Below are 26,374 nucleotides of genomic sequence, written 5' to 3' on the forward strand. Positions count from 1 at the left end.
GTCGAATTGGTTCCATGCGCCGAGGTTCGGTTCTGTGCGCGTGGGTGGGTGTTGTCAGCAGGTGACATCCAAGCCCACAACCTGGAATGGAGAAATGGATCTTGCCAGTGGAGATAAACGGTTGGAGAGAGGCATCGTACAACCAAGCCAGCGCAATGGGAACTCGGCATCCAGTCGCCGGGGCCGGCAGCCTGCAAAGTAAAAAAACGTCGTCAAGGCGGCCCAAGTATTAATAATGTATCCCGGCTGCTGGCACTGCTGGAAGTTGACGTCCTCTGCGAACAGATCTCTATCACAAAGACCGCAGCAATGGCTGACCTTGACGAGATTCTCCGAAGATACACCGATCCTTCAACAGGCTCCGTGCATGGAGCGACCTTCATCGCTGTTGACAGCGCAGGTAAGCAAGCCTTGTATGGCCAATGTCAGTCCTGACAGCATCCATACCCTTACATCTCGCAAAGAACCCCCCAGCGTCGTTCGAGTGGACGGAATTGACAACTTCCAAGGAAATGATCTTTACCGCAGTTCGTTCGGGAGCCGGACCGTCGACAGATCTGATCCCTTGACACCGGACACTCTGACATGGATCGCCAGCCAGAGCAAGCTTGCGACTTCGGTAGCGGCGATGCAGATAGTCGAGAAGGGCCTCATTGGTCTGGACGACGATGTGCGCGATGTCCTGCCGGTGTTGAAGGACTTGAAAGTTCTTGTTGGTTTTGAAGGTGACGACCAACCGAATGAGCTGGATCCTCAAACCATTGCCAGAGGAGGTGGTGGAGTGGATTTGGACAAGATGAAGCCTAGTGGAAAGCCTATCTTGGAGGACGTCAAGGGGAAGATTACCTTACGGTTTGGGCCACGCTCATCTCTGGACAATTCCACGACGGTAAGGTATCGCTAACCCATGGCTTTCAGACAGCTCATGTCCCATACGTCGGGATTCTGCTATGACTTGGGCAGTCCGTTGCTTCTGAAGTGGTCCGCTGCGACCGGGCGCACAGACAACATGTTCAGTGGGAAGATTGTAAGAATGCCCGTCTCATTCGGACCAGAGGGATGTGGAACTGATCACCAGCGTTCCAGGAAGGCTCATTACATCCACTGCTCTTTCAGCCGGGTGAATCATGGATGTACAGTCCAGGACTCGACTGGGTCGGACAAGTGGTAGGTTCGGCATTGTGGTTTTCCCATCTCCCATAGCTCGGCCACACTGGATTGAGATTGAAATCATCCCCGTGTACTTATTTCTGCCTGCTGCCAGGTCGAGGCTCTCACCAAGCAAAATCTCGACACGTATATGCAAGAAAACATCTGGGGCCCACTCGGGGCCAAGTCTACGACCTTTTATCCGACAAAACACTTCCACCCGGAGCCCGTGCCGCAACTGCACGAGACAGCCCAACGCTCCAACCCAGCAGAATCCCCAAAGGCACTCGACTCGGAGCCCGCCACGTCGCCCTGGCCCATCTCCCCGCGCGACGCGATCGGCGGCGCTGGTCTCTACGGCACCGCGAACGACTACATCAAATTGCTCTCCTGTCTCCTCCAGGGTGGTGGGCCCTTGCTGAAAAAGGAGAGCGTGGACGAGATGTTCCGCCCGCAGATTGGCAAGGGGAGCACCGAGGCATTTCACGCCTCCATCGTAGCAGGCGGCAGAGACCGCTTGTGGCGGCCGTCCTCTGCCGCCACTGCCGCTGCCACTGTGGCGGCGGCGGAGGAGCAAGGGTCTGTGACCGGCGGCCACTGCCTTGCCGGGGCCGTCAATCTTGAGGATGTCCCCGGCCGGAGACGCCGGGGCACGGTCAACTGGGGCGGCCTGCCGAACTTGTTCTGGTGGGTTGATAGGGAGGGAGGCGTGGCGGGCACGCTGTTCAATCAGATCATTCCGGCCGGTGACCCCTTGTGCATGGACCTTCTTGTCGAGTTGGAGGAGGCGCTCTATCGATTGAAAGAGCAGAAGGCTTAGGTTAGACATGCTCGCCTGCCTTACGGCGGGTCGAGGAATCAAGTGTAAGTTTCGGTCTATCATCATGTCAGGACTGCCCCTGTTCTATTCTATGCGGTCTATAGTATCTGGTGTGTGACGGATCTAAAGCGCACCAGATGCCTCCTTCAGTCACATCAAACGCGTGCTAGTTTGTTGTGCGTCCAGCTGGGCCTCAATGTCCTTGGTCCGCTGAGCATCTTCTCCGAAAGCAGTAATGCATACCCCGAGCTCCTTTATCCTCCATGTGACAGCCTCGTCACCTCCTCTGTCGCCTTTCCTCTCGGCCCACTTCGCCATGCTCCGGTAAGTGTTCGCCAAGGGCGCTCCCACGAGGCCTTCTTTCAGCAACAGCCCCTCCAGCCTCGCCAAGGACCTTAAAGCCTCTTCCGCTAGTTCAACCCGTCCTGCTTGCTCTTCCTCACCGATGACTGTGTCGCTCCCCGCAGACAGATTCTTCTCGCACCGCTGTACAGCTCGAATGGCGTCGTACATGCCCATCCTCCGCTCATCGCTCCTGGCCCAGAACTCGTTCTTCGGCTCACACGCCTCGCAGCGACACACGAAGCCATAGTACATTTGTTGCTTTCTCTGCCGCTTCGTCGTGACCTCAAAGACCGACTTGTCATAGTTACTGCACATCTCCTTTCCCCTGGAGATATCCCGAATGGCGTAAAACCTCATCTCGTTGCTGCCCTCGTCGTAGGAGAATTGCAGGTTGGGAACACAGCTGTGATTGAAACGACTCGACAATACACCGATCGCGGAGCCGCCTTGGCTGGGTCGGAAACCCCCGCAGTTGTAGCAGTTGCTGTAGTAGATCGAGACAACGCGAGACATGCGCGACTTCTGTGCATCGAAGAGGCGCAGGTAGATCTTTTGTTCGGTGCGAGAGAGTTTGGAGAATTCGCGCTCGATCGCGCTGGCGTCGTTCTCCTCGTCCTTGTCCAGCGAGATCAGGGGTCGCTCGGCCAGCACAAGCGTCCCGGCTTTGATTTTGCGAGTCGAGAAGACAGCAAGGCCACGGTCGGATGTGGAGACGACTTCGAGGAGGTCATCTCTCGGCCTCGATCTGGACACTGCCGCTGAGCCGGTCAATTGCGTTGCACGAACGTCTCCGACAATGGTTTGCGGCCAGATCTTGTCAGCTGGTATGATACCCGAGCCATCAGCTACGGACAACCTGTCCAGCTGTGATACGAGCATTTGCTATGCTCTTGTCAGCGGTGCCGGCGAGAAATGGTCATGTCCGGTACTTGCCTGGTCTACATGGGCGCCGCTCTGTGGTGCTATCGTCGGAGATAGTGACTGAGGGCTTTTGGCCGATTGCTTCCCTTTCCTCATGACTAGCGAGATAGGTCCTCCACAGGGCTACCGGCAGAGAAGAGCTTCGAGGAATAAACCGGCAGAACGCGCGTTAGAGAAGCGAGGCTTGGGAAGCAGGCAAGTCTAGGACGTCCATGTTGGCAAGCTGATTGGGGATCTACCCCAAAAGGTGGTAGACGGATGGATTGGTAAGAGGAAGAGCTGTAGACGATGACAGGATATAGGAGAAGCAGTCGAGATAACGATCTTACACTTCAGGGTCAGGAGATGCTGCGAAGGGAGGAGATATCGGTAGGAAGCCGGCTCGCCAGATTCCTATTGGACCGGAATTGGGGGGTGGATTTCCCTTCAGGATTATCATTGTGCCGATGCCGTTTGGATGATCCGAGAAGTTGTAAACTGACCAGCGTGAAACCTGGGATGTAAAGTTGTTGCAGAGAAATCAGCTGCTGCTTCAGCCCATGATGTTGGCACTCATTAATCGTGATCTATCAATACAGTTTTGATTCGTGCTCTTCGTGTACTGGTCTGCGACTTTTAATCTCAAGCGTCTCCTCTTCGTTACTAGACTTGTGCTCTTCATGGAGGTGGTACGGCGGCGACCTCCCTTAAGCCGATATGAGTTCTCAACATTTTCTTCTTCGCTGTCAAACTTGCACCATGAGCAGGTTGAAGACCCAGTTGTTGTAAGACAGTATCCATTTGCCGTCCGGTCATTTGCCCAAGTTCTGTCGATGTAGGAGGGAATTCGGGAATGGCGGCACCGTTGGAGGGGTTGAGGAATGACGAAAGAGGTTCCGATCGGCTTGCTACGTAGGTATTCTGAACTCGAGCTGTATTATTATGGTTACTATAGGATTAGTATAGTAATGTGAGAATAACGAAGGGTGATACATACGACACAGTCATCATAGTAATAAGGTCTCGACGAGTATCTGCGAGGTCTCGACGAGTATCTGCAAGGTCTCGACGATTATCTGCGAGGTCTCGACGAATATCTGCGAGGTCTCGGCGAATAGCTCGCAGCTCGGCCAGAATTTGTTGACCGTTATTGATTGCTGGTAGATTTTGTGCTTTTTTGAGCTCATCACTAATGAGATTGAAATCTGGCTGCAGACCGAGAGGGTTTCCGTCAGCCATTGTCGCGGTGGTGGTGACGGTGGTGGTGGTGACGGTGGTGGTGGTGACGGTGGTGGTGGTGACGGTGTTTGTTTTTGTTCACGAAATGGTGGAGGGGGAGAAAACGACCAAGAGTGGGACGCGCCTTCACTAGAAAGCGCGTTGTTAGCATCGAGGCAAGAGCGCCTCCAAAAGCGGCGGCACTGACCACCAAATTTGGCGGGAAATTTCCCTGCAACCTGCGTTTGGACTGTATTTCCCAGACATTGGTTGTCCTCGTTCTATACCTCTCGCTCTTGGAATCTTTTCCTCAACGTCCCATCATCGATGTCCAATGGAGAAACTGACAGCAAAACTGCTGAACAAGTCTAGACAGCATGTTTGACCCAGAGACTTCTGGCGGCACCACGCTACTACTTCTGCAGCCGCACAATTACCGTTCCAGGGTCCAGCCGCTCGGCGACATTCCCAGATTGTATAAAGGTTCGTCATGATTTCCCAGACGCTGCCGTCGATGTCTGCTTTATCCATGGCCTGACCAGCAATCGTGACTCGACCTGGACCGCCAAAGGACAGCCTTAGCCTTGGCCACAAGCCCTTCTCCCATCAAGACTTCGCAGATCACGCATCCTAACCTACAGATATGATGCCTACGTTACCCGCGGACTAGGTAAAGGTGCACCTTCCAACACATTGAGCGACCACGCTCCGAATTTCTTGAACGATCTGACAACGAATAGGGCTGCTCACGATACACTCCGGAGGTGGCTCATTTTTGTTGCCCACAGCCTTGAAAGTCTTGCTTGCAAAGAGATGGTTTTGGCTTCGAGGAATAATCCTGAGATCACATCTCAAAGCCATCTTTGCCGCAACAAAAGGAATCATTTTCATGGGCACTCCGCACACTGGAACTTGAATAGCTGACTGGACGTCTATCTCTGCAAAAGTCCTTGGCATTATCAAGACAACCAACACGCCATTGCTCCAGGTCCTGCAAACCAATGATCAGCTTCTCAAGTCTATTCAAGACCGCTTTCTGGCCATGATTCGGGATAGGATATCCCGAGCAGCGGCAGCAGCATGAAAATTACCTGCTTTGTGAAGAACTAGACCTGCCACTGGTGAGGAAAAGAGCGGTATCCGAGGCGTCTGCCACGTTTCCTAACTATAATCTGAGGAGCATCCATGCCAATCACCGGCATATGGTAAGATTTTCAAATCACAAAGAGACTGGTTTCCAAAGCTTCGTGGGTGAGCTGCTCCGCCGGGAGACGCAAATCACGTATGTTTGGTATCAATCTGGTGCTCGTGCATGAGCTGCAGCTAGCCTCTCCTCCCTCCCCTAGTTTTGATCACAAGGATTAACAAATAATACATTTCCCTGCGTTGGGGTAGCGATTGAGAGCCCGCTCAATCTTTCTAACGCAATCTCGCTTGATGAGCCTCAGACTGATAGCATTGTTGACCACCTCGATGCGTGTGTGGCTGTCACAAGTTCCCAAGGATCTGCGCCCGAGCAAGACCGTTCCCGTTCTCAGAGTCTCCTAAAAAGAGCTTCCGACCTCTTTGGTTGAGGGAATGATTGTCGTTGTTTGATCGCAGTCGAGAAATGCTTGGAGGCACTCAACATGACACTCGCCAGATTGAGGAGATCGCGTTTCTACAAGCCAATGCGTCAGAAGAGGCGCGAGAAACCCGACATAGTTTGAAGATCGAAACGAGACAAAAATACCAAGCTGTATGCGCAAGATGTCTTCGATTGTTGTCATTCTCCGAAATGGGAGCAAGAGGAGCCAACATTGAGCAGCCCTTACGAGACACTTGTCAATGGATATATACTACGACTGCCTATTGCTCATGGGATACAAAAGCCACCAACCTCCTGTGGATAAAAGGCAAGCCAGGGTGGTACGATGGTCAAAAGTCTTTGCGCTCGGCGATCACAACTCGCCAACGCCAGTCCACTCTGCTCTTGCAGTTTTCTTCAGCACTCGTGGTGCGATTTTCGAAAAGACTCCAACTGGGCTGTACTTAGTGTTGATGTACCGCTTACTGCGCCAGAGTCCTCTTCTTGGGCGCGAGCTTCCCCCAAGTTTTTGGAAATGGAGTCTTGCAGTGATACCGGCAAAGCCGCTTGGCGAAGAGCAGAAATTGAATCAATATTTCACTCCTTCATATCCAGAAGCAGTCACACGGCATTGAGATCCTATGCCAATGCGCAATGATCAACTACGTAAAGATGTGCATGGGATTCCCAGGCTTCAATGATTCCATGCGGGTCTTTGCAGCAAAGTCGTGGGCCTTCGGGATCACCACAAGCAAATCGACACGCCTGATCACTATCATTTCCAACCATTTTGTGTCCTCACGAATCTTGGATCGAAGCTGGGGGATTATCCTGTCGAACCGGGGATACGATATGATAATACGCATCACCGAGCTCCTGGCATGACAAGGCTTGATTTCGTTGTAATTTTCTGCCTAGTGCCCGCCAAAAAATCCAGCTTGTGAGGCTGGATTTTTGGTGGACGATTATGTTTGGCCGCTTGAGACTCAGACGATGAGTGACCTGGTGTCGCAAAAGCTCTGCGCTTTAGGCTTTTCCTCTGTGGTTGCCGTGAAATTTTTCTCTGTGGACAAACGACCCACGACAGTTTCTTCAACGATTCACGGCGAAGAGTCCAACCCCGTACCCGAGGAGACCAGCCACTGGGAGATCTTGCACAATCTTGAAAACATTGACTGGTTGCCCGAGCACGAAAATCTGTGGCAAACACCTAAAGCAGGACGGTTTCTATAGAATGTCCCGTTGCCTCCTATGCGGACAGGACGACCCTTGTATCATGGACTGGCCACATAGACCCTCCTCACCTTCATCTGCGACCGAGTCGCCCGATACAGCCGAACCGACTCCAGAACGAACAGGAAGCAAGGGTTCCGGCCCAGAAGCTCGATTCGTTACAAGCACACGCATGGGACGTAGTGAGCCGAAGTTGGGTAAAGCCAATGGCTTGAAGCGGATCTTGTATCAAATATATTCAACATGAAGCATCCCGAAGTTTGGACAAAGATCAGCTTGCGTAGCGCGCCGTCTCTGGCCGGACCTACACTCAAGGCGAGAATGGACAGCAAATCCCGACCCAAGTACGAGGCTGTCTCCGACACCGGGACTCCGTGTCGGCCAGTCGCACAATTTGCAATGTCGATGCCAATTGGAGACAGACGGATATAAGGGGCGAGAGAGATATGGGAAGAGATATAGGAAGAGGTTAAGAGAGGGATCAAGAGGAGCGATATACTCCATAGATGCCAGCGTACCCTAATCCTCAGCGGATAGAACAAGGAACAAAAAAGAGAAATCTTCTGTGGTATCAAATCCCCAAAACAGCGCGCGTCCTATTAGTACAATAACGGTTATTTCCCTTCTGTCCTCAGTAATACTTCCTTGCCGTCCCTTTTCCCAATACCATTCATTTTGCTTCGTTCAAAACTGCCCGCGCGCCCTGGGTCCAGGGCCTTCCTTTGATATATTACACTCCTCCATACGCAGGTACAACCCAAGCACAAACACACACACTCGCTCACTCAGCCGGACAGACACACAGACACAGACCCAGACAGTCACCACACTCGCTCGCTCCTCAACAACCTCGAGACAGGCCCCGATTGAAAACATTACAGTTACAAAAAAATGGATGGCGCGCTTGGATTCCTAGTAAAACAAAGGGGTAGAAAGAAGAGGGCCACAATGCAAATCGATATGGCAATGTCCCACTCAGCTCGCCGGCTTAGTTTTTCGTCAATCGCTGGGAGTGTGATTTGGTTCAATTCAGTCGTGTTGCTCGTCCTCGTCGTGTTCCGAGATTTCTGCCTGAATATGCTCTTCGTGCTTCGTGCTCCATTTCATCATGGGGCCTGAATGTACCTGGCCCAAAGTGGCGTCGTTCTATTTCTTCCTCGCAAACCGTTTGTTGAGCAGGGCCAGAACCTTGGAGACATCAAACTGCACGTATTCCAGATCGAGGTCGTCCTGACCGTCTTTCTGCATCTCGAGGAGATCGTCTAGTTTCAAGTCCAACTCGAGGAGACCGCGCGCACGCCCTGCCACGATGTCAGTGCTATCCACCCAGGGAAGGCTATGAGGCTCACCTTTGTAATGCAGGCTGATGACGAAAGTACCTGCCAGTGGACTTCGGAACATGAAGAAGATATTACCTCTTCGGTTCTCGGGAACATTGCTTCTCGTAATCACACCGTCTTTCTCCAGTTGTGCGTGGGTGAATTTGTATGGGCCGAGCTCTCGCACTTTTTCCGTTTTGCCTCTTCTCGCGCCCTCAGACTGGCTTCGCACATTGTGCAGGTAATTCTTGTACGTGTCGAGCTGGGACAAAAGATATGCGTTGTGGTCGCGAATCGTCTTATAGACATCCTCCAACTTGTTCGTCTCCTCCACGACCTTCTCCTTCAGCGAGCCCAAGTGGGCCAACTCTTGTTCAACTTCATCACGGAGTACCGCATAGTCGTCAGCACGGTCTATCACTCCCCATTCAGACAGTTGGGTTAGGAGTTCCATGCACCGAATGCCTTTCCGTACCATGACGGCGTCATTCTTGAGGGTCCCCGCCGCTTCGGCAACACGGTCAAGGCGAAGTGGGCGTCGCATGACCACCGCATTCTGCGGCAAGCTTCGCATGATCTGTACAAAGGTGCTCTTCGCCTCCATAAAGTGGATCTCTTCTGCAGTGATGTCGAGGGCGTGAGTCAGATCGTCGAAAGTTGCCTCCCACTTGCTGAAGAGAGGCAGGTTGATTGCCCTGTTCTCTTTCCTGGGTAATTGCGGTGGTGCTGGCCCAAGTTCCTGCAGCAGGATTCCCAAGTGAGAAGAAGGGTCCTTGGCTAGTTCGGTGCTATGCTTCTCGAGTAATGCATGAGTCGCATAGACTTCGTTTAAACTGATCTGAAGCTCGAGGTCGCGCTTGGACAATGCCACATAGTTGTCCATCTCCAGGCTCTCGTAGAAATCTTGAACCTCGCACAGGTCTAACATGAATTTGTTGCAGCGATCCTTGTTCCGTTGGATGAAGGGTTGCAGCTTGGCCATGTATGGTTCCTTGGCATAGGATGGCTTGTTGGCCAGGTTCTGCAGCATCTTAGCGATGTAGGTCAGTGTCCTTTTGGGTTTGTCATCCGGCACTCTCTCAATCAGCATGTAAGATTTTGGAGTGACGATGGCAGGATTGATAAAGCGCAAGAAGAAAAAGCCACCAATCAGGGTGCAAATCGCCTGGTCCTGAGCGTCAGGGTACTTGCGCCGGGACAGGTTCCGAATCTGCTTGCAAATCCAGCGGATCCCATACGGGGTATCCTCCAGGCATTCAATGATGGCAGACAAGAATCCTTCCGCGATCTCAGTCAGCATCTTCAGGCGTGGTGTAATGATGGCCTGCACTTGCTCGTTCTCCGCAGCAAATTCGGCAGTTACAGACCGGGGTAGGTCCTCCGGGAGAGTACCCGTATCCTCCTCGATCTGCTTGACCATGGCCTCGTAGACTTTTAGGGGGTTGATCTCAAGATCCACGTCGCTCAACTCGGTCAAGGAGTTTATCTTTTCAGCAAGGACTTCTTTGAGGAAGCTCTGACCGGGACCTCGCCGGGTATAGGTGGTCATCATGCGGGAAACTGGAGTGTTCTGACGGAGTAGGGAGGAATATTCAGGTGTTGTCTCGAACTGATGGGTCAAGACCGATTGAAACATGGTCAGCAATAGATGCTCTTCTCGTGATTCGTATTGATTTCCATAGATTGTGAACATGACAGTTTGTAACAGAGAATCAATTTCGGCCATGGTGACCAGACGGCATAGATGGGCAATATGCCGGGGTTCTGACTGAAGCATGAAGAATAAGTTGCCGTATTTCTGGGTCTTGTCGTCGTTCGGGAATGAGCCTTCTTGGAGCTCGGCGGCCTCGTCAAGGTGACTGGCAACTTCATTTTGCTGCAGTAGTATTAGCCAAAACGTTCGCGATTAGACTATTGTGGTACCAAACCTACCTCTTCCAAGGCCATACGATTTTGGATCAACAGAGCAATTCTTGAGTCCAGGTAGCGGACATCCTTTTCAAGGACGAAATTCTTCTTGGACTGGTTTGAGATCTTGACCTTTAAATCTCTTAGCGAGCGCTGTGCTCTGGCGAGTTCATCGCTGATTTCCAAATCTTTGTCCTTTGCGCTCATGCTCGCGTAGAGGGCGGTCATGCTGACCCGTTTGCTTTGTCGTAAAGAGCGAGCGCCATCGTGGCTTGAGAAGGTATTCGTACGGGTGACAGGTTCAAAGGAGGAGTTGGTCGAGGTCGAGGCTCGTGAAGCTGGTTGCAGCATGGTTGCGACCGCCATGTCGCCGCCCTGCCTGGATCGACGCGACGACCTTGAGCGGTCCTTTGCACTGGAGATACGCCTGGGGACGTCGGAACGGAGTGAAGAGCTCATCTACTCTTTGTGTGTCGGGCAACCGAATCTAAAGTAGAATATGAATGTTGTATGCAACTCGGGGGTTGTATGATATTGTGACGTCGGTCGTGTTTCAGGACGGGCCGCAGGTCATCTGGGATCGGTGATGCACAATCGTTTCCTCCCGGGAGGCAGACGCAGGTGGGTTGAAAATACAGGACTGGGAAAGGCAGATTGCAGTATTATGTGTGTTGAAGTTTTGACTGGGGGTGGAAAAGTCCAATGCGACCGGCGCGAGAGCAATGTAAATAATCTCTTTCTCCCTTCTTCTCCTGTCAAAGATGCAGGTTGTGAACAAACGCAAACAGCTCCACCCGACAGAGATTTACAGATATCCTTTGACAGTGAAACGCGGAAAGGTGAGGCCCTTGTGAACGAACTGGCGGGGGGTGGGTGTTCAAGACAGGCGTTGAAGAGAAGGTCTGGTGGAGTTTGAGGTGTGCAGGCGCAATATGACTGGCGGCGTAGATGGAGGATTGCGGCTCGAAGAATGCGACTGCAGAGGGATTGAGGGAAGCGTGGAAGACGCTGGTTGGCGATTGGGATGTAGATAAGAGAAGTGGCAGCGAGCGAACAGTAAGGCAAGGAGTGGTGTTGGACAGGAGTCTGTCAGGAACCAGGAACAGCCGTGCGGACGAATGAAGGGAGTGGGAGGACGGCAGCTGGATGGCCAGAAATGATAGGGAGGGAGGGAGGGTCGAGGAGGGTGTCAGGGTGTCAGGGCGAGTTGATGGAGGATTATTTTTTTTGGGATGGTGGATGGGTGGAAGTGTGGAAGTGTGGATGGTGTGGATAGACGACGGGCAAGACGGGATAGGAAGAGCGAGAGGGAGAGAAGGGGGGGTTGGCTCTGGGATTGGATACTCCAGGGCCACCACGGCGGGTTTCTTTTCTCTTCAGGCTCTGGAGTTGAGGCCGGGAAGTGGAAGAGCCCTGATAATCCCTGCCCCGGGGTGCATGCCAGTTAAACCTTATAGGTGGCTTGAATGCCCGGAGAGGGGGAAAAGAAGAGGGGGGATTGTTTAGACTATGATCTGGCAATATACTTTTGTTTGGTAGCAAAAAGCAAAGGCAACAAGGTGTGGACAGGCAGCCGTGTCGGTACCCAGCACTGGGTAGGTGATGGAGACTCTGATGAGCTTTGACAGGTCGCATGTCAGTGCTGAGTGCCTGAAGGAGGGCGGAGGGGCTGCTTAGGAGGAGGAAGAGGAGCTACAGGGAGCTGCCACATCTGCTAGCTCCTGCCCGCTTAGGCATCGCTAACTAAACTATCTGGCTGTGGTTAGGCTGACAGGCCTTGGCGGCTTCGGCTCTGATCCCTCCTCTCCTGGTGCTTTCACCCGCCCTCTTTGTTGCCTCTCAGGGGTAAATCAGAGAGTCAACTGACTCCGGATGATGGTTGGCATCCCTGCTCTTCCAAGCCCTCAACCGCCAACGACGCCCATCGAGCCTAATTCGTCCAAGGATGCGAAAAGGTCGCTGGCCAGCTCGTGAAAGCCACCACCGCCATGGCGCATCCCAGAATCACTTTCCCTTTTGACTTTCCGAGGGTGCTTCCAGATTCTGAGGGGCTGTCCGAAAGACGAGCGCTAAGTTACGGGACGAAGGACATGGCTCCCCTGGGCTTATCGAGAGGTCCCTCGCGTAACAGAGAGAGACATCAACATCAAGCTGCATACGACGTACGAGGTACAGTCCAAGTAGATGGACGATCAGATGCAGATCTATAGCCTCTACCTGAGCCTTGCCGATCAGTTCGTCCACTGCACATCTTTTGTCTCTCTCTCCCCTTTGTCCTCTCGCAAAATTGTGCCCTTGGTGGCCTGGCAAATTTGGACATTTCGTTTTGGCCGGCAAGTTAATCTCTTGATATCCTCTCCCGGAAATGCTCATCAAATGTCAAAAAACCTCGTGCATGCAAGGAGAAAGGCCGAGGCAGCTCAATGTCAGGCTTACCACCCAATGGGAAGACTAACACTTCGGTATCCGCAAGCTTGGACCTCGTGTGTACCTGACTACTGAAAGATAGCTCGTTGCGAAGAGTTCGCCCTTGATTTCTTCGATGGCAATCTCTCCCGGGCATGGCATGCCATAAAGAGATCTTCTTAGCAAAGGAAACTCGACAGCAGCTCCTTTGTCTGGCCACCAGGTCTAGATCAGCCACCGACACCTTTTGCACAAGGACTCGAGAGTCGAAAGCTCGTATCTGTATGGTGTCTTGCAGCGCTAACTGTGGGTTTCACTACTCCGACGAACAAGGGGTTGACCCAGCCGAGGTGGAGCATGTGCAGGGGCCCGTCAAGATGGCTTTGAGATTTGTTTGGTGCTCGAGTCCCAGTTTCAAATGGGCTTTGAGGTTACTCTGGAGCACACCTCAAACACGAGCGTTTCGCCTCCTCCAGACCCCAGAATCCCAACGCTGGCTCGCAGGGTCCAGATATATTGCTCGCTGCAAGCTCCACGAGGGGGGCAGAGCAATAGCCCTGTTGTTATTTCATGAGCAATTGTTTTCTCGTCATCATCTCACAGTGGAAACCCCTCTGTCCCCTATTGATTGCAAAATACGGTCAACCCGATGGAATGTGCTCGACATCTTTATTTCCAACGGGAACTTCCCGACGGCTCTGAGCACTTGGTCGAATGAAAAGTAACAGTCGTCAGTGGCGGACTTTTTGGATTGCAAACCCCCCTACATCGCCAAGATGAGACCACGTTTTTGGCATGACAAAAGTGGCTTGCAAAAGACACGGCACGTCTGGATCCGTCAACCTGGGAAAGAGTCGGGTTCGGCTGATGGCGTTGTCAACCTGTCAGCTCGGCCTCCACTATCTGGCAGTGCCTCGCAAACTTCCCATAGTAGTCGACTCGCAGGCTACATAGTATGTACGAGTGCTCTGTATCTCAAGCGGCATGTAGATCGCCTGTCTGGAGTACGATTGCTTGATGTCAGTTTCGCAGATCATCAATGTCGGTCAATCATCCACTTAGCCCAGCGAGGTTCGCCGAAACTCTCGACAACAGCACTTATCAGAAGGGATGACTACAGTGCTCCGTGGCATTGACTGACAGCCCTCTGCAACAACGCAACTATTAGGTGGTAGACGAGTAAGTGGATCCATGGATGAATTAGGTAAGACCAATGTGCTTCCATCGCCACTATTAGGGTGTCTTGTGGTTTTGACAGCCGGACTATGGAGTCCATAGTGGCATACCTCACCTAGTGGAGAATTATTGGTACGGCGAATGCGCGAGGTGTGGAAGGGGGTGGGATTCTACCAAGGACATCTTGGAACGCCCTTCGCTTGGATGACAGGTACAGACCCTGAGGGAGTGGTTGGTAGGTTCTTCAATATCATGCCCGTCAATCACTAACAGACAGCTTCCCCTTATTCTTGACTGGGGCCTATCATCCGTCGTCACTACACGCCGGATGCTTTCAGTCTTGCCTCCAGGTTACACAGGACGCGGCTCGAGAACCTGTTGGTCGCGTCAGGATGGAGCGATCCTCGTTGACTATTAAAGCCATCCCTTGACAATGGCTCCGATATTACGAAAGTGACCTGTTCAGCTGTCGCTCCCCTCTCCGCCCTCGCATACCATCGCCCGTCGTCAACGCCTCAACATCATCATGGTGACGACGGTAGCTGATGCTTTTGACTTTAATCGAACTTGCTTCGCAAGTTGTCGTACTTGCTTTCGGGATATTCCAGGCAATTCTTGGCCTCTTCCAGTCGACTCGGTCCACCACTCTGCCTCAGAAATGTCTCTATCAGACTCCCCTCTCCAACCGGCTTGTCAGCTGAACTCTCCCACCACATGCCACCGCCTAGGCCGTAATCTCGGACAAAATTTGCTTTTTGAGCTACCACGTCAGGGGTATCATAGCTTATCATGGTATTCGAAGAAGGACAGTAACTCCAGCTGGCACCAACCTCACGATCGTGGTGTTCGGTGCTGTCGGGCTTTGGAAGAGCTTTGTAGTCCCATACACCTTGCTCCCAGCTGCCTTCGCCCACACCATTGAAGGAGTGTCCTGGTCCAGAAGTCGATATGAAGGCGCGACCATACAAGGGCATTCCCAGAACAATCTTTGAAGGATGGACTCCCTGCCTGGTGTAATGTTCGATGGCAGCTACCGAGCTGAACGGTGTACACTGAGGGTGGGATCGGGAAGGGAATAGATTCGCTTGGTGTCCCGCTCGCTGATCCCACGATCCGGCATAGTCGTACGCCATCAGGTTCCAGAAGTCAAGCAGTCGGTCCATCTCAGCGATCTTCAACTTCTCAAAGTTGGACGATCCAGCAGGACAAGCCACGGTCAGATAAAACCTCGCATGATGGCGTTTGGCAGCTGCCGCATCGAGGACCTGCCGGGTTTCCTGAAGCAACTTGACAAAGTCATCCGCCTCGCGTTCGTCCTTGGGGTACTCCCAGTCGACGTCGATACCGTCGAATCCAAGGTCTTCCAGCAGCTTGACGGCCGTCTCTGCAAAGTGTTTCCTGCCACTGGACGTGCTGGCCGGCTGTGCGAAATTTGCCGAGTAAGTCCACCCACCAATACTCAAAAGTACTTTGAGGTTGCGGTTTCTCTTCTTCAGGAGGAACAGTTGCTTCACGCACCCGTATACATTCGTTCCCGTGTCATTCCAACTATCGCCGTCGTAGTGCTTGTCAGTATCAGACCAAGGGTCTGTCAAATAGACCTCGCCGCTGTCAGGTTTGACATTGGCGAAGGCATAGAGGACATGAGTGAGATTCTCAGCAGGGAGGTCTTGAGGATGGTGATTGCGTGCATAGGGTGCCCAGTTGACGTAATAGACGACAGAGCGGATGCCGTGTCCACCACCCATTGTGTGATAACTCTGGCCAAGGTCGAGTTGAGGAATGAACTGGGTCAAGGATCGAACTGGATAGAAAAGGACGATGAAGAGGAAGGTAAGAAAGAATAGCATGTCCCTCCAAGCCGCAGAGTTTATATGAAAAGTCACGACCTAGACTCACTACGTGGCGTGAGGTGATGTTGAAGCTGAATGTCCTGCTGCTGTCTCCAAACCCGTCTGCCTGTAAAGCTGACGGTTGATCGTGACGAAGGCGGAGAGTCTTGAAGTGGCGCAAATACGTGGCTTCGGGTGGCTTGATATGTGGCTGATGACGAGGCTGTGCAAGGCTGTGTTCGCGGCTGGCGCCATTTGAAGCCGCCCGGCAAATTATTGAGGCGGCATCCTTCCCTCGGCATCAAGGCTATCCTCCTCGCTTGCCTTCTCGACCTGAACCCCCCCGTATATTACCTCGTGCATATCCCAGTGAGGTCCCTGTGGCTTCTTCAACTCCCTGGCTCTCTTTCTTTCTTCTGCTGAAATGCCCCTCGAGGTCTTATTCTTCGGCGCTGGCGCCATTGGGGCATTTTATGCTTCCCGGGTGGCTCGCAATGCCAACACCAATGTCTCGGTCGTTTGTCGCTCGAACTACTCAGCTGTCAAAGCCAGTGGCTTCCGGATAACATCTTCTCAATACGGTGACTATAATTGGACACCAACTCGGACATTCAACTCTCCCGAATCTGCTCGCAAAAGTGGTGTCAATTGGGACTTCGTGGTGGTCAGCACCAAAGCGCTGCCCAACGTCTCAGACGATTCGAAACTCCTTGAAGGGCTTGTTGGTCCCAAGACAGCCATTGTACTGATCCAGAATGGGCTGGGCGTTGAGCAACCGTATTCTGAGCGATTCCCCCAAGCAACGATTCTAAGTGCCGTGACAATTGCTTCCTGTGCACAGCCATCTAATGGCTATATCAAACATAATCGCTGGACACGGATAAACGTGGGGCCGTACTTCTCTGACTCAAGCCCACCCGCCGAAGTCAAAGCCAAAGTGACGGCTCAGAACCAAACGTTTGTCGACCTGCTCCTGAAGGGAGGCATCAAGGATGCCATTGCCGACACGCACGAGAAGCTCCAGCTCGTCCGCTGGCATAAGATCGCTATCAATGCATCGATGAATCCGTCAGCGGTGCTATCGGGTGGATCAACCAACGAAGCCATGTCCAACGACCCGGAGCTATCGAGGCATCTCAAGGGCGTGATGGAGGAAGTGCTCACGACCGCACCCAAGGTGGTCGGCAAGCCGTTTCCATCTGGGTTCGCCACTGCCGAACAAATACTTCGGTCGACGCGGAAGAACACAAGCGGGAGCAAGCCGAGCATGCTGCTCGACTGGGAAGGCGGCAAGCTGATGGAGCTGGAAGTCATCTTGGGCAACCCAATCCGGCTCGCCCGGGAGAAAGGATACGAGATGCCCAGGATGCAGACTTTATATGCTCTGTTGAAGATGGCCGAGAAGAACCGGGAAGCTCAGAAGCAGAATAATGCCAAAGGGGGGAGCAAGCTCTGATCCCAGCCAAGGTTGCCCACTACCTGTGTTGGGATTCTTTGTCTCGACCGATATTGTACTGGGTAAAGCCGACCTTGACATCAAGATGAGTCTCAATGTCATCGGAGTGGCGGTTTCAGACTTTTGCTTCTTTCAGGACCTCGTGACCTTCGGACAGTCTGCGAGGCTTCTTCAAATATCTCAAAGAGAGAGCGTTGCGCTGGAAATTCAACGCATGATAGCGAATAGATTGCGAACAGACAACATTGGAGAGAGAAAAAACCCCCAAATGATCATAGAAGTGAGATGAATGTGACTAACATGCAATCACGATTTCTGTTTGACGAGCCTCAGGACATACATACATACATACACACATACAGTGACCTGTCCAAGTCCAGCCTATCCGTGAACTGATGTCCTGATGAATCCTTCCCTCGTACTTTCTTCCACATCCTCTAACCCCCTTGGGTCCCTTCAATCGCCCCGAACTTGCCCCATCCCATTCCCGATCGTGACTGAGGTACGTATGGTGTATTCTTTTCCAACCTCGCGTCCAACCCTTCTCACTTGCACCCGGCCCTGCCACCAAATTCCCCCCCCCCCCTCTCCACGTGTTACCATATCCATCCCTACGACTTACAACTTATTCGTCCACCCCTCGACCTTGTCGGGCGTCGGGCCCCTACCAAACCTCTGCGTCACGGTTCCGCCAAAGTCCGGCACCCACGCACACCTTACCTCGCAGAACTGCTCCTTCTGCGGCGCCCAGCTTGTGGTGGAGTGCTCCAGCACGCCGGCGGGGATGGAGATGATGGTCTCATTCAGCGGTGTCAAAGCGTGCACCTTGGAGCCGCACATCTTACAAAACGCGCGCGACAATGGCTGGCCCGACTGTGTGGCATGGTCCACGTACGTGGTTATGCGATCAGAGCCGGTGTGGAGGGTGTATTGCTATCAGCCTCAAACAAGGAGAGAGGATATGGTTAGGACATTTATGGCATGTAAGCGTGCTCGGGAAGACTAGGAAGAGGATGAGATGGGGAGGGGGAACGGGATGGGAGGGTAGCAGGAGCTCACCTTCTTTAGAAAAATGCTTGCGCAGTGTAATGTACTGCCACCCTGTCGCCTAGAGGTTCTTAGGTGTCAGTCTTGTTCTCTGGCGGAATTGGCCTCGATTCCCTCGGTGGGTTTCAGTGCACTTATTTCCCTTTTGCATCTTGACTCGGAGGCCTGTCCTGATCCTCTTGCCGAATCTTGCTCGAATATGTTGTAGGAGCCCGTATAAAGAAGAAAACAACCTTGAGACTCGCACTCCTTCTTCTAAAAAGCAGGATGTAGCGGAAGGAAAGCACGGAAAGCAACTCCTCAAAACAAACCCCGGGCAACAGAATCCAAAGTCTCAGCCGTGGACAGGACGGTGGTGAAAGAGCAAAGCAGGAAGAGGAACTCGAATGGGTCACACACCTGCAGTTCTCGCAATGGCACACCACGTTATATATCGGCTCGCCCACGACTGTGAACGTCACGGCCCCGCAGAGACAGCGCCCGTGGTCGACCTTGGTTGCCTGTGACTTGTCCTCCGGCATGTCGCCTGAGAAGGACTGACGGGTGGAGAGAGGAGAGTTTGGCAGGGAAAACAGATTCCAACGAGGGACGAGGGCTCTTTGAGAATGGAGAAGGTAGGTGTAAGAACGAGACTGAGGCGAACCTGCAAAGAACGAGTATAGTATCTCCTTGGAATGGCCGACAAGGCCGACTTGTCGATGTTGGAGTAGCTCAGTTCTAATAACCACTAATTGACGGTGAAGAGGGTTCGAGCTAGCCTTGTGCTGCAATGATGGACTTCCTCATCCAGTAAAGAACAGGTGATTCCCAGTCTTTCTAAAAGTACAGTATCTAGACTCGACAATAAAGGGATATTATCTTGCTAACCCAAAACTTGAGCATGGGAAGCAGCATCGTAGAGGAGATTTCCCCACATCATCCTCGAGGATCGCCAACCGCAAGATGATATTAGTCAGGGAATCCTGACACTCAGGATGCTGTCATGCGCGGTTTAACCGATTGGTAGTCGACTCGTCCAGCCTTGTATCAGCCTGATCCATACGCACGTCTCTGTGCTCAAGGTATTGAAAAAGTGTTGGACGGGGCATTTCTAGACGAGGTGTCGCCAGCTCCAAGCTGCTCTGCTGGGGAGACTGTACCTTACAGGGACTGGCTTTAAGAATAGCCCCCTTCGAGTACCCTCCAGCTGTTTTTGATATTCCCTGACAGCTTCATGTCTTGAGCATGAGCCGGGGAAGTGGATGTAGAAAGGTCCAATTGCAGAGATTTTGTCGCTTTCTGCGCAGGGCTCCTTCGACTGGGCATCCTTTCGCCTGGACCTGCTTTTCTGATGCCCGCCGAGTCACGACAGCCCTTTTGTTGAAGCTTTGTTCCTAATGTCTTGCGGACTTTTTGGCCGTCTCCGTTGTTGTGAACCAAGAGCTGGCCACCAAAGTCGCACCCACAACCCATGCTGGTAGCCAAATACACATGACGCCAACGGGAACCCCCCAACTACCCCAGATATTCCAACCTAGAGCAAGCCGTTGTAGCCACTCGACGAGAACATCATCTCGTCCCAAGGCAAAGACGCCATATGTGCCCAATCCTGTTGCTAAGCCCATTGGGCTCATGATGACAAGTATCAGATATTGAAGTAATCCCAGTCCTGGCCTGGAGCGAGTTCTGCCCCCAAAGGCCAACGGTATGCAAACAATACCAAGAAACATGCTGAGACTGAAATTCAGTGTCGCTAGGACTGTCAGGAAGAGGCCAAGTAATAAAAGGCTTAGTGATTTGATTAGAACGTATTGTTCGTGCGTGGGCGCAGAAAGGGTAGGTAACGTGGTGTTGTTTGGCATTTCCGCAAGTGCTGATGCCAGAACTATTGGGAGCACAAGAAGAGCAATTGTTATGAGGAAAAATGTCGAGGACATGGCTTTGAGGTTTAATGAAGTAAGGAGGTACAGCGGGATGAGAGACGCTAAGTGTAGCGCTGTTATGAGGGCAATTGGGAGGACGAGCTGCCTGTCGACAGGTTTGAATTCGATCTTTGACATGGACCCTTTCGACAAAGGCATTTGCTGTTTCGAAACGCCAGTCTTCTCTGTTGGCCCATTTTCCACCTTGCCAACCGCCGGGCCTACTTCTTTCTCGGAGACGTGGTAACCACTCAATATCCAAAGATAGATTGCCATAATCGTATAGGCAGCAGCCATGATCATGGCACCTGGAAGATAAGTGCCAATGCTGACGAACCGATTTGACTGCATCAATAGATAGAAGAAGAAGCTCTGGTGCAGTTTCTCGAGCAGATTATTGAGACTTCGGCAAATGCTTTCAATGGTCCTTCCAAACGCCATCTCATCCTGCCAGCCTTCTTTCGTTGCTGTCAAGGTGATAGCATCGATATGGTAAGTCATGAAGGTGGAATGGGGACCGGTTGCGTGGCCGAGGGCTTGAGAAGACATTCCGCGGATGAGTGTTTGAAGGCGCACAGGGTAGGAACTGTATTGCTCATGCTTGCTGTAGGTGTGCTGAAATTGGATAGACGTGCTAATACCCATCTGGCCCGATGCAATAGACACGGCGGTGTTGAAGAGATCGAGATTAGGGAGTGCGCCGTTGATACCATCGTATGCAACGTGAAGGTTCTCGAAGGGATGTTCAAAGGGATAATCGATGCAAACGGCGGCCTGAAGTGCACCGGATTTCAACGACAGGTCTTGCACCTTGTATGGATCATGGGTGGAATGGTACGCATCAATCCATGCTTGAGGCCCTGCAGCACTGTCCGGAGTGACCAGAAATATAATGTCCTTCGACCAGAGTGACCAGCGCTTGAAATAACGCGACAGGGAAATGAGGAGCGGCACGCCATTGATGTTTGGGAAGTCGTCGATGTTCTTGAGCGGTGCAACAAGTACGATTGCTTCGGTTCCATCTCCGCGAGGGGCGTGCAGAACGGCATAGACGTTCTCGCCTGCGTAAAGTTGACCCGACGAGATGTAAGAGTACCGTTGCCGTGCGGTCTTCAAGCCAGCATTCTGAAAGAGTTCTTCAATCTTGTCACTTATCCTATTCTCCCAGGTTCTCTGCTCGGCTCTTCTCAGCGTCTCGTTGCCGGTAGATATCGAGGCATCTCTCAGGACCGTAGCCAACTCCTGTCGATACGCTCGAAAAACATTCTGTTCGCTACCGCCGAAGTAAGTGTGGACCTGGCCAGGAAGAAGCGCGTTTTCTGAGATGTAAGTCTGCCGAGAGTATTCTTGCAACGGTAAGGGTAGGATCCATGCAATGCCAACGAGCATACAGAGCAGCGACAAATACGGGGGAATTCGAAGTAGTCGGGGATCGTCCTTGCGGAGACTGGAGATGAGGTTTCCTAGAGACCCAGTTCTTAGTTTGTTGCGGATTGCTGAACAACTGACGGCAGACTTACGTATGAGGCCCATTCTGACCTTACTCGGCTCATCCAAGGCTTCACCGCAAGGCCTCCGTGCACATTGAGATTCGGGACGAATCTACTCAAGGGGAATCTGGACACCTTCGACTTCTCGAGCTGCCGAAGATTAGCCGCTCAATGAACGCTTACAGGTACTTTTTCTGGACGGCAGGCAAATACTCTGTACATATCTTGTCTTCATTAAACCATTGGCAAATATGGCTACTAGTACATCGAGCAACATGTCTACGGACGTGACCCTCCATTTATCCAATTCAGGGTCGATCCAACCATCCAAGGTACTGCACGCTTGATACAACACAGTTTTCGAGAGGCCGAGTCCGTCCAAAACTATCTGTTAGATGGTCATGGCCCAAGCCTTTGTCCATCACTATTCGTGCCCATCCAACCGAGTCCTATCGGACTCATATGGACTTCTGTTCCACTAGCTGAACTCGTGGGAAGAACGCCATACCGTCCATACGTCTTTTGATCCACAGACACATAGTGCGGTAATCGCCCAAGCAGATTGAGTTTGCCTTCGATCCAGCGAAGGACTTTCTCCGGAGGTGCGAGGAAACGAATATAGCCCAGACCCCCTATTTTGATAACAGTTAGACCCTGACGCTCTGGCAGCAAGGGGGAGGTTAAAGGATATAAAAACACGCACATAGATATCCTGTTACACACCCACTGAGGTGCCCCAGAAAGGAAGCACTGGGGATCAGTATGGAGGTAACAACCAATAGAACCAATGGCGATATCCAAGTTGGGATCTTTTGGTCTGCGATCCTGTTGGCCAGATGGTCAGCACCTTGTCGGAAAACTGGACGCTTCCCGATGTCAAGAGGGAACACGACAAGGACGTACTCCAGATATGGATTTGCCCGATAGGTTTTGATTGCTTCGGCGGCAAGAAGGAGGAATACCCATATGCTGGTCGCCCGTGTCAGCCTGTCTCGTTCGCCGAACTGTATGGCTTTCCCTACCTCGCCCCGAGGACTGGCGTATTGTCTCTAAGGATGACACCGTCCAACAATAGATATAATACCGCAGGTATTTGTCCCAGTGCTATGGTATCAGTTAGCAGCCACTCTTCTCATCGAAACCGAGCCATCCGAGTTCTATCTCCTCCACATAATTCATGTCAGACTTACGGCCCATAAATAAGGCAATGCTGTTCAACGTGCCAAACTCAGCCTCGAACCTCTCTAGCAAGGGCATCAGGCAAATGGTATTGATCAACATGTGCCAGAACCCCGTGTGTATCAAGACAAAGGTGTTCAGCCTGTACAGGCTACCCAGGTTGATTTCCCTAGGTTCCAATGAGCCCCATTTGATCACACTCCACACGGTCTGCAGTTCGAGCAGCCAGAACGCTACTATGGCGAGGAGGATCAGGCGCGTAAAGAGAGGGAGACGTAGAATGTAGGATCGTATACGCGATGGCTGGATCAATCGGGTTGGGAGAGGGAGACTGTTGGTCGTTATGCGAGGCGCCGCTCGAGGTGCGGCCATTCTAGTGTGAAGCGGAGGAAGATGGCCAATTCAATGCTTTGTCAGAGGCTGGACTTGACGGCAGATGTGCGGCGCATGGGGCTCGTATGAATTCGAGGTCTTCAACACGTAGAAGGACAGTTATAGTTGCTGTAGTACGCCATGACCGGGGGGGGTTCACTGTAAGACTAGGTAGAAGTAAAGTGTCTCGTGCCAAAGAATCAATCGACGAATCTGTTTGGGAGATTTTTGGAGTCACTGGAGTTGCTGGAGAACGAAAATGATTGATTAGCGGGCCCAGACTGCGGAGAAATTGCAGGTCGATCCTGCTGAAATTAGTGGCCTCTCCTTGGAGTTAACGAAGTCTTTACTCTTGCCTCGACCTCATATCAAATGCTTCGTTCAATTTCTCTTATTCCATCACTCCAGCACGTACTGTAGGAGAAGACCTGTCCACACATTTCTCTATCCCTACATGCCCAGTAATCCATCGCCATCTCACTCAATATGACGCCGCAGATGCTTGAGCTTCAAAGCAATAAGTTGAACTCGCTACCATCGACTGCCAACCCGGCCGTTGCTTGTCAAAGCCTACGACGGGCTGTCGAACATATGGCACAAACATAATCAGTCTCGTCTCTGTCCACAGCATATACCGGTCGCAGGTATCTACATACCACACACCCTGCGACTCTGATGGCTGCCTCACCCTCACTTCATCACCACGTCTGCTACTGCCCAGTCCTCTCAAACACAGGTTCTTTCGGTGACAAGGCTAGAAGCATTCCCATCTGGTTTGGATGAACACGAGCCACTCATGTAATATTGCCCGTCAAGTCCAACAACACTGCTGATACCATGCCAAGGTCCCAACCCTATATCTCGTCTTCTATACGGCACATGTGGCGATTCTTTTGTGCTGGAGACTTTATCACAGGCAGATGGTCGAATGCCATCAGCGCCAACTAGGGGGTGTGGTGCTAAGTCGGACCATGGCCTCAACGCCTCCTTTGTGGGTTTGCCGGTCTTTCGTTCAGCAGCTCTTGTTTGCTGAGACACGGGCACCTCGAACAGCGAGCCTGTACATGCTAAGTGCTCATCGAGGTTGGCGTTGCTTGACAAACTGATTGATGTTTTGCTGTTCATGGTGAGTCTGTCCCGTACGACTCGTCAGTATGTGTCCTTGGAGATATCATCTAGCCCTCACAGAAGTCCATGGAAAAGCTGTTTCGGCTTGGGCGCCTCGGAATTCTCAGGTGTCCTCAGACCTATCCCATGCTCAAGTGCAGCCTCAGAAAATGAGGGATATATACCCTCGGGCAGGAGACTTCTGAACATTGCTGTGTGGCTTGTCTGTTGGCTTAATCCATGTCACCATTTCCAGATTCGGGTTTCACTTTATGAATTTCCTTTATAATGCTAGGCCGTGGCATGGATCGAGATGCGACTTCTTCGAGCATCGACTCATGAAATATAGCACAAGTGGAGAGCCCCCGAGTGGACTATCAACAAGCGCAAGGCTGTCTGTTCCTATTCATCATTTCCTATTCAGGAATACTCGGACGCAACATAAACAAAGGATGTCATGCGGAGAACACCTCTTGGCCTGGACGTGCTTGGTGCTGGCGAGTTTGGTGGCTCTATTAAGTCAGGGGCTGCATGAGACAAAAGAAGTAACCGGCGAGCGGGTACATACTGTAAGAGATACTGACATGTTACAATCGCACGGTACACCTGATCGGCTCTCCACGGCGTGCTAATCTCAAACCGGAAATTTATAATCGGGGATCTGGCGCTCGATTGCCATTGCAAGTGTTCACCCTGCAGCCAATCAATTCGACGCCGTCAAACAGAATTGCTGGACGCGCATTAGGAAATGACAAGCAGTTTAGCCCTGCAAATAGATCAAGTTCAAGTGTTCTCCCACCACAACCTACTCTCACCCTGTCTCTCGAGCTCCTCCCCCTTGACGCACTTTCGTTGTGAAAAGTAAGTGCACAAGTTGGGAGAAGAACTTTCGTCAGATTAGAACGGGCGAAGCGTGGGTTGTCGCCGCCTGATAAAAGTGCCCATTGTCTAGCCAGTTCAAAGTATTGCACCACATTCTAGGCCTTTAAGCCTAGAGCATGACATACTCCTCAACGTGTGCACACGGCGCATCTCAAGCTCCTCCCACGCGAAGGGCGGCAAATCGCGCTTTGTAAAGCCCTACGATCCTGCAAATCCGCGCCGAGCGAAAAACCTCGATGACCTCGACTGGGAGCCTTGTAAAAGGGGCAGTGACAAAGGTATCACGAACGTGGTCATTGCCGAGCACAGAAGATCCAACTGCTGGGGAATGAGCAGAGTTTCTTTGCTTCGTAAGTCATGCTCTCTGGGGAGCGTTGTCTCAGATGGATGGACGAACGAAACAGTCCGCGGGTACCAAATGAAAAAGACGCCGAATCCATTATACCAGTTCACAAACTGTGGTTACGAATGTCTTATTGATTAGTTTCCGAGGCAGGGGTGTTTCCCACTGCCGCTATGAACAACAACCAGCTAAGCTAAGCTATATACTAGGTAGGTAGCTGTGGTGGTAATAATTCTATGTGTTTGGTTTGGTTTGGGGGTGGGGTATCACTTTGATGATGGATGGATGCGCGGGACGCCTATGTATGGCAGTAGTGCAGTTGCAGAGTAGTGACAGCAGAACGTGAACCGGCATTGACGGCGTCTCTGTAAAAAAGGGGGGTATCGTCGCGATTTGAAAAAGCAGATAATAATATGAGGATGATGATGATCCTGCCTCCTCCTTGCGTTGCTTTCCTCTTCGTCTTCGTCTTCCTCATTAGATATCCTCCAAAAATCAAGGCCGTGGTGTCGTAAATTATCGTATAGCAGGGGTATCGTCTTCTGCGTGGCAAAGCCATGTGTTTGATGCGAGGAGCCGTCCAGCAGGTTTAAGGATCGTAAGAAGCCGTATAACGTAAAAGCACCGGCGGTTCCGGTGCAGAGTGTGATGGGACTTTGTTCGATTCGTCTGAGATATTTTTGTTTGGGTCGAAATTCTGTGCACGGCTTCGCCTGACACAGTC

The 26,374-nt window shown here is 52.0% G+C and overlaps 9 protein-coding genes across 9 annotated transcripts; 2 read left to right on the forward strand and 7 right to left on the reverse strand.

The window, feature by feature from the left end:
- Positions 1-309: 309 nt before the first annotated feature.
- Positions 310-1,969, forward strand: Z519_09977 (uncharacterized protein; the record flags this gene model as incomplete). The annotated part of the gene is made up of 6 exons (XM_016767696.1): positions 310-400; positions 510-725; positions 783-852; positions 919-1,027; positions 1,087-1,167; positions 1,265-1,969. 6 exons carry the CDS (start codon positions 310-312, stop codon positions 1,967-1,969), a joined length of 1,272 nt encoding a protein of 423 aa, XP_016615794.1.
- Positions 1,970-2,119: 150 nt separating this feature from the next.
- On the reverse strand, positions 2,120-3,193 carry Z519_09978 (uncharacterized protein; the record flags this gene model as incomplete). The annotated part of the gene is made up of 1 exon (XM_016767697.1): positions 2,120-3,193. The coding sequence occupies one exon, from the start codon at positions 3,191-3,193 to the stop codon at positions 2,120-2,122; it is 1,074 nt and encodes a 357-aa protein (XP_016615795.1).
- A 699-nt stretch (positions 3,194-3,892) lies between these two features.
- Z519_09979 (uncharacterized protein) lies at positions 3,893-4,453 on the reverse strand (the record flags this gene model as incomplete). The annotated part of the gene is made up of 2 exons (XM_016767698.1): positions 3,893-4,163; positions 4,212-4,453. The coding sequence occupies 2 exons, from the start codon at positions 4,451-4,453 to the stop codon at positions 3,893-3,895; spliced, it is 513 nt and encodes a 170-aa protein (XP_016615796.1).
- Positions 4,454-8,378: 3,925 nt separating this feature from the next.
- Positions 8,379-10,825, reverse strand: Z519_09980 (uncharacterized protein; the record flags this gene model as incomplete). The annotated part of the gene is made up of 3 exons (XM_016767699.1): positions 8,379-8,533; positions 8,582-10,427; positions 10,484-10,825. 3 exons carry the CDS (start codon positions 10,823-10,825, stop codon positions 8,379-8,381), a joined length of 2,343 nt encoding a protein of 780 aa, XP_016615797.1.
- A 3,773-nt stretch (positions 10,826-14,598) lies between these two features.
- Z519_09981 (uncharacterized protein) lies at positions 14,599-15,789 on the reverse strand (the record flags this gene model as incomplete). Its single annotated transcript, XM_016767700.1, has 1 exon — positions 14,599-15,789. The coding sequence occupies one exon, from the start codon at positions 15,787-15,789 to the stop codon at positions 14,599-14,601; it is 1,191 nt and encodes a 396-aa protein (XP_016615798.1).
- A 508-nt stretch (positions 15,790-16,297) lies between these two features.
- On the forward strand, positions 16,298-17,329 carry Z519_09982 (uncharacterized protein; the record flags this gene model as incomplete). The annotated part of the gene is made up of 1 exon (XM_016767701.1): positions 16,298-17,329. The coding sequence occupies one exon, from the start codon at positions 16,298-16,300 to the stop codon at positions 17,327-17,329; it is 1,032 nt and encodes a 343-aa protein (XP_016615799.1).
- Positions 17,330-17,947: 618 nt separating this feature from the next.
- Positions 17,948-18,169, reverse strand: Z519_09983 (uncharacterized protein; the record flags this gene model as incomplete). Its single annotated transcript, XM_016767702.1, has 1 exon — positions 17,948-18,169. One exon carries the CDS (start codon positions 18,167-18,169, stop codon positions 17,948-17,950), a length of 222 nt encoding a protein of 73 aa, XP_016615800.1.
- Positions 18,170-19,749: 1,580 nt separating this feature from the next.
- Z519_09984 (uncharacterized protein) lies at positions 19,750-21,810 on the reverse strand (the record flags this gene model as incomplete). The annotated part of the gene is made up of 2 exons (XM_016767703.1): positions 19,750-21,773; positions 21,798-21,810. 2 exons carry the CDS (start codon positions 21,808-21,810, stop codon positions 19,750-19,752), a joined length of 2,037 nt encoding a protein of 678 aa, XP_016615801.1.
- A 356-nt stretch (positions 21,811-22,166) lies between these two features.
- Z519_09985 (uncharacterized protein) lies at positions 22,167-23,318 on the reverse strand (the record flags this gene model as incomplete). Its single annotated transcript, XM_016767704.1, has 5 exons — positions 22,167-22,399; positions 22,471-22,592; positions 22,671-22,736; positions 22,790-22,871; positions 22,958-23,318. 5 exons carry the CDS (start codon positions 23,316-23,318, stop codon positions 22,167-22,169), a joined length of 864 nt encoding a protein of 287 aa, XP_016615802.1.
- Positions 23,319-26,374: the final 3,056 nt, after the last annotated feature.

The sequence above is a fragment of the Cladophialophora bantiana genome (genome assembly GCF_000835475.1).
Source record: "Cladophialophora bantiana CBS 173.52 unplaced genomic scaffold supercont1.17, whole genome shotgun sequence".
Classification (NCBI taxonomy): domain Eukaryota; kingdom Fungi; phylum Ascomycota; class Eurotiomycetes; order Chaetothyriales; family Herpotrichiellaceae; genus Cladophialophora; species Cladophialophora bantiana.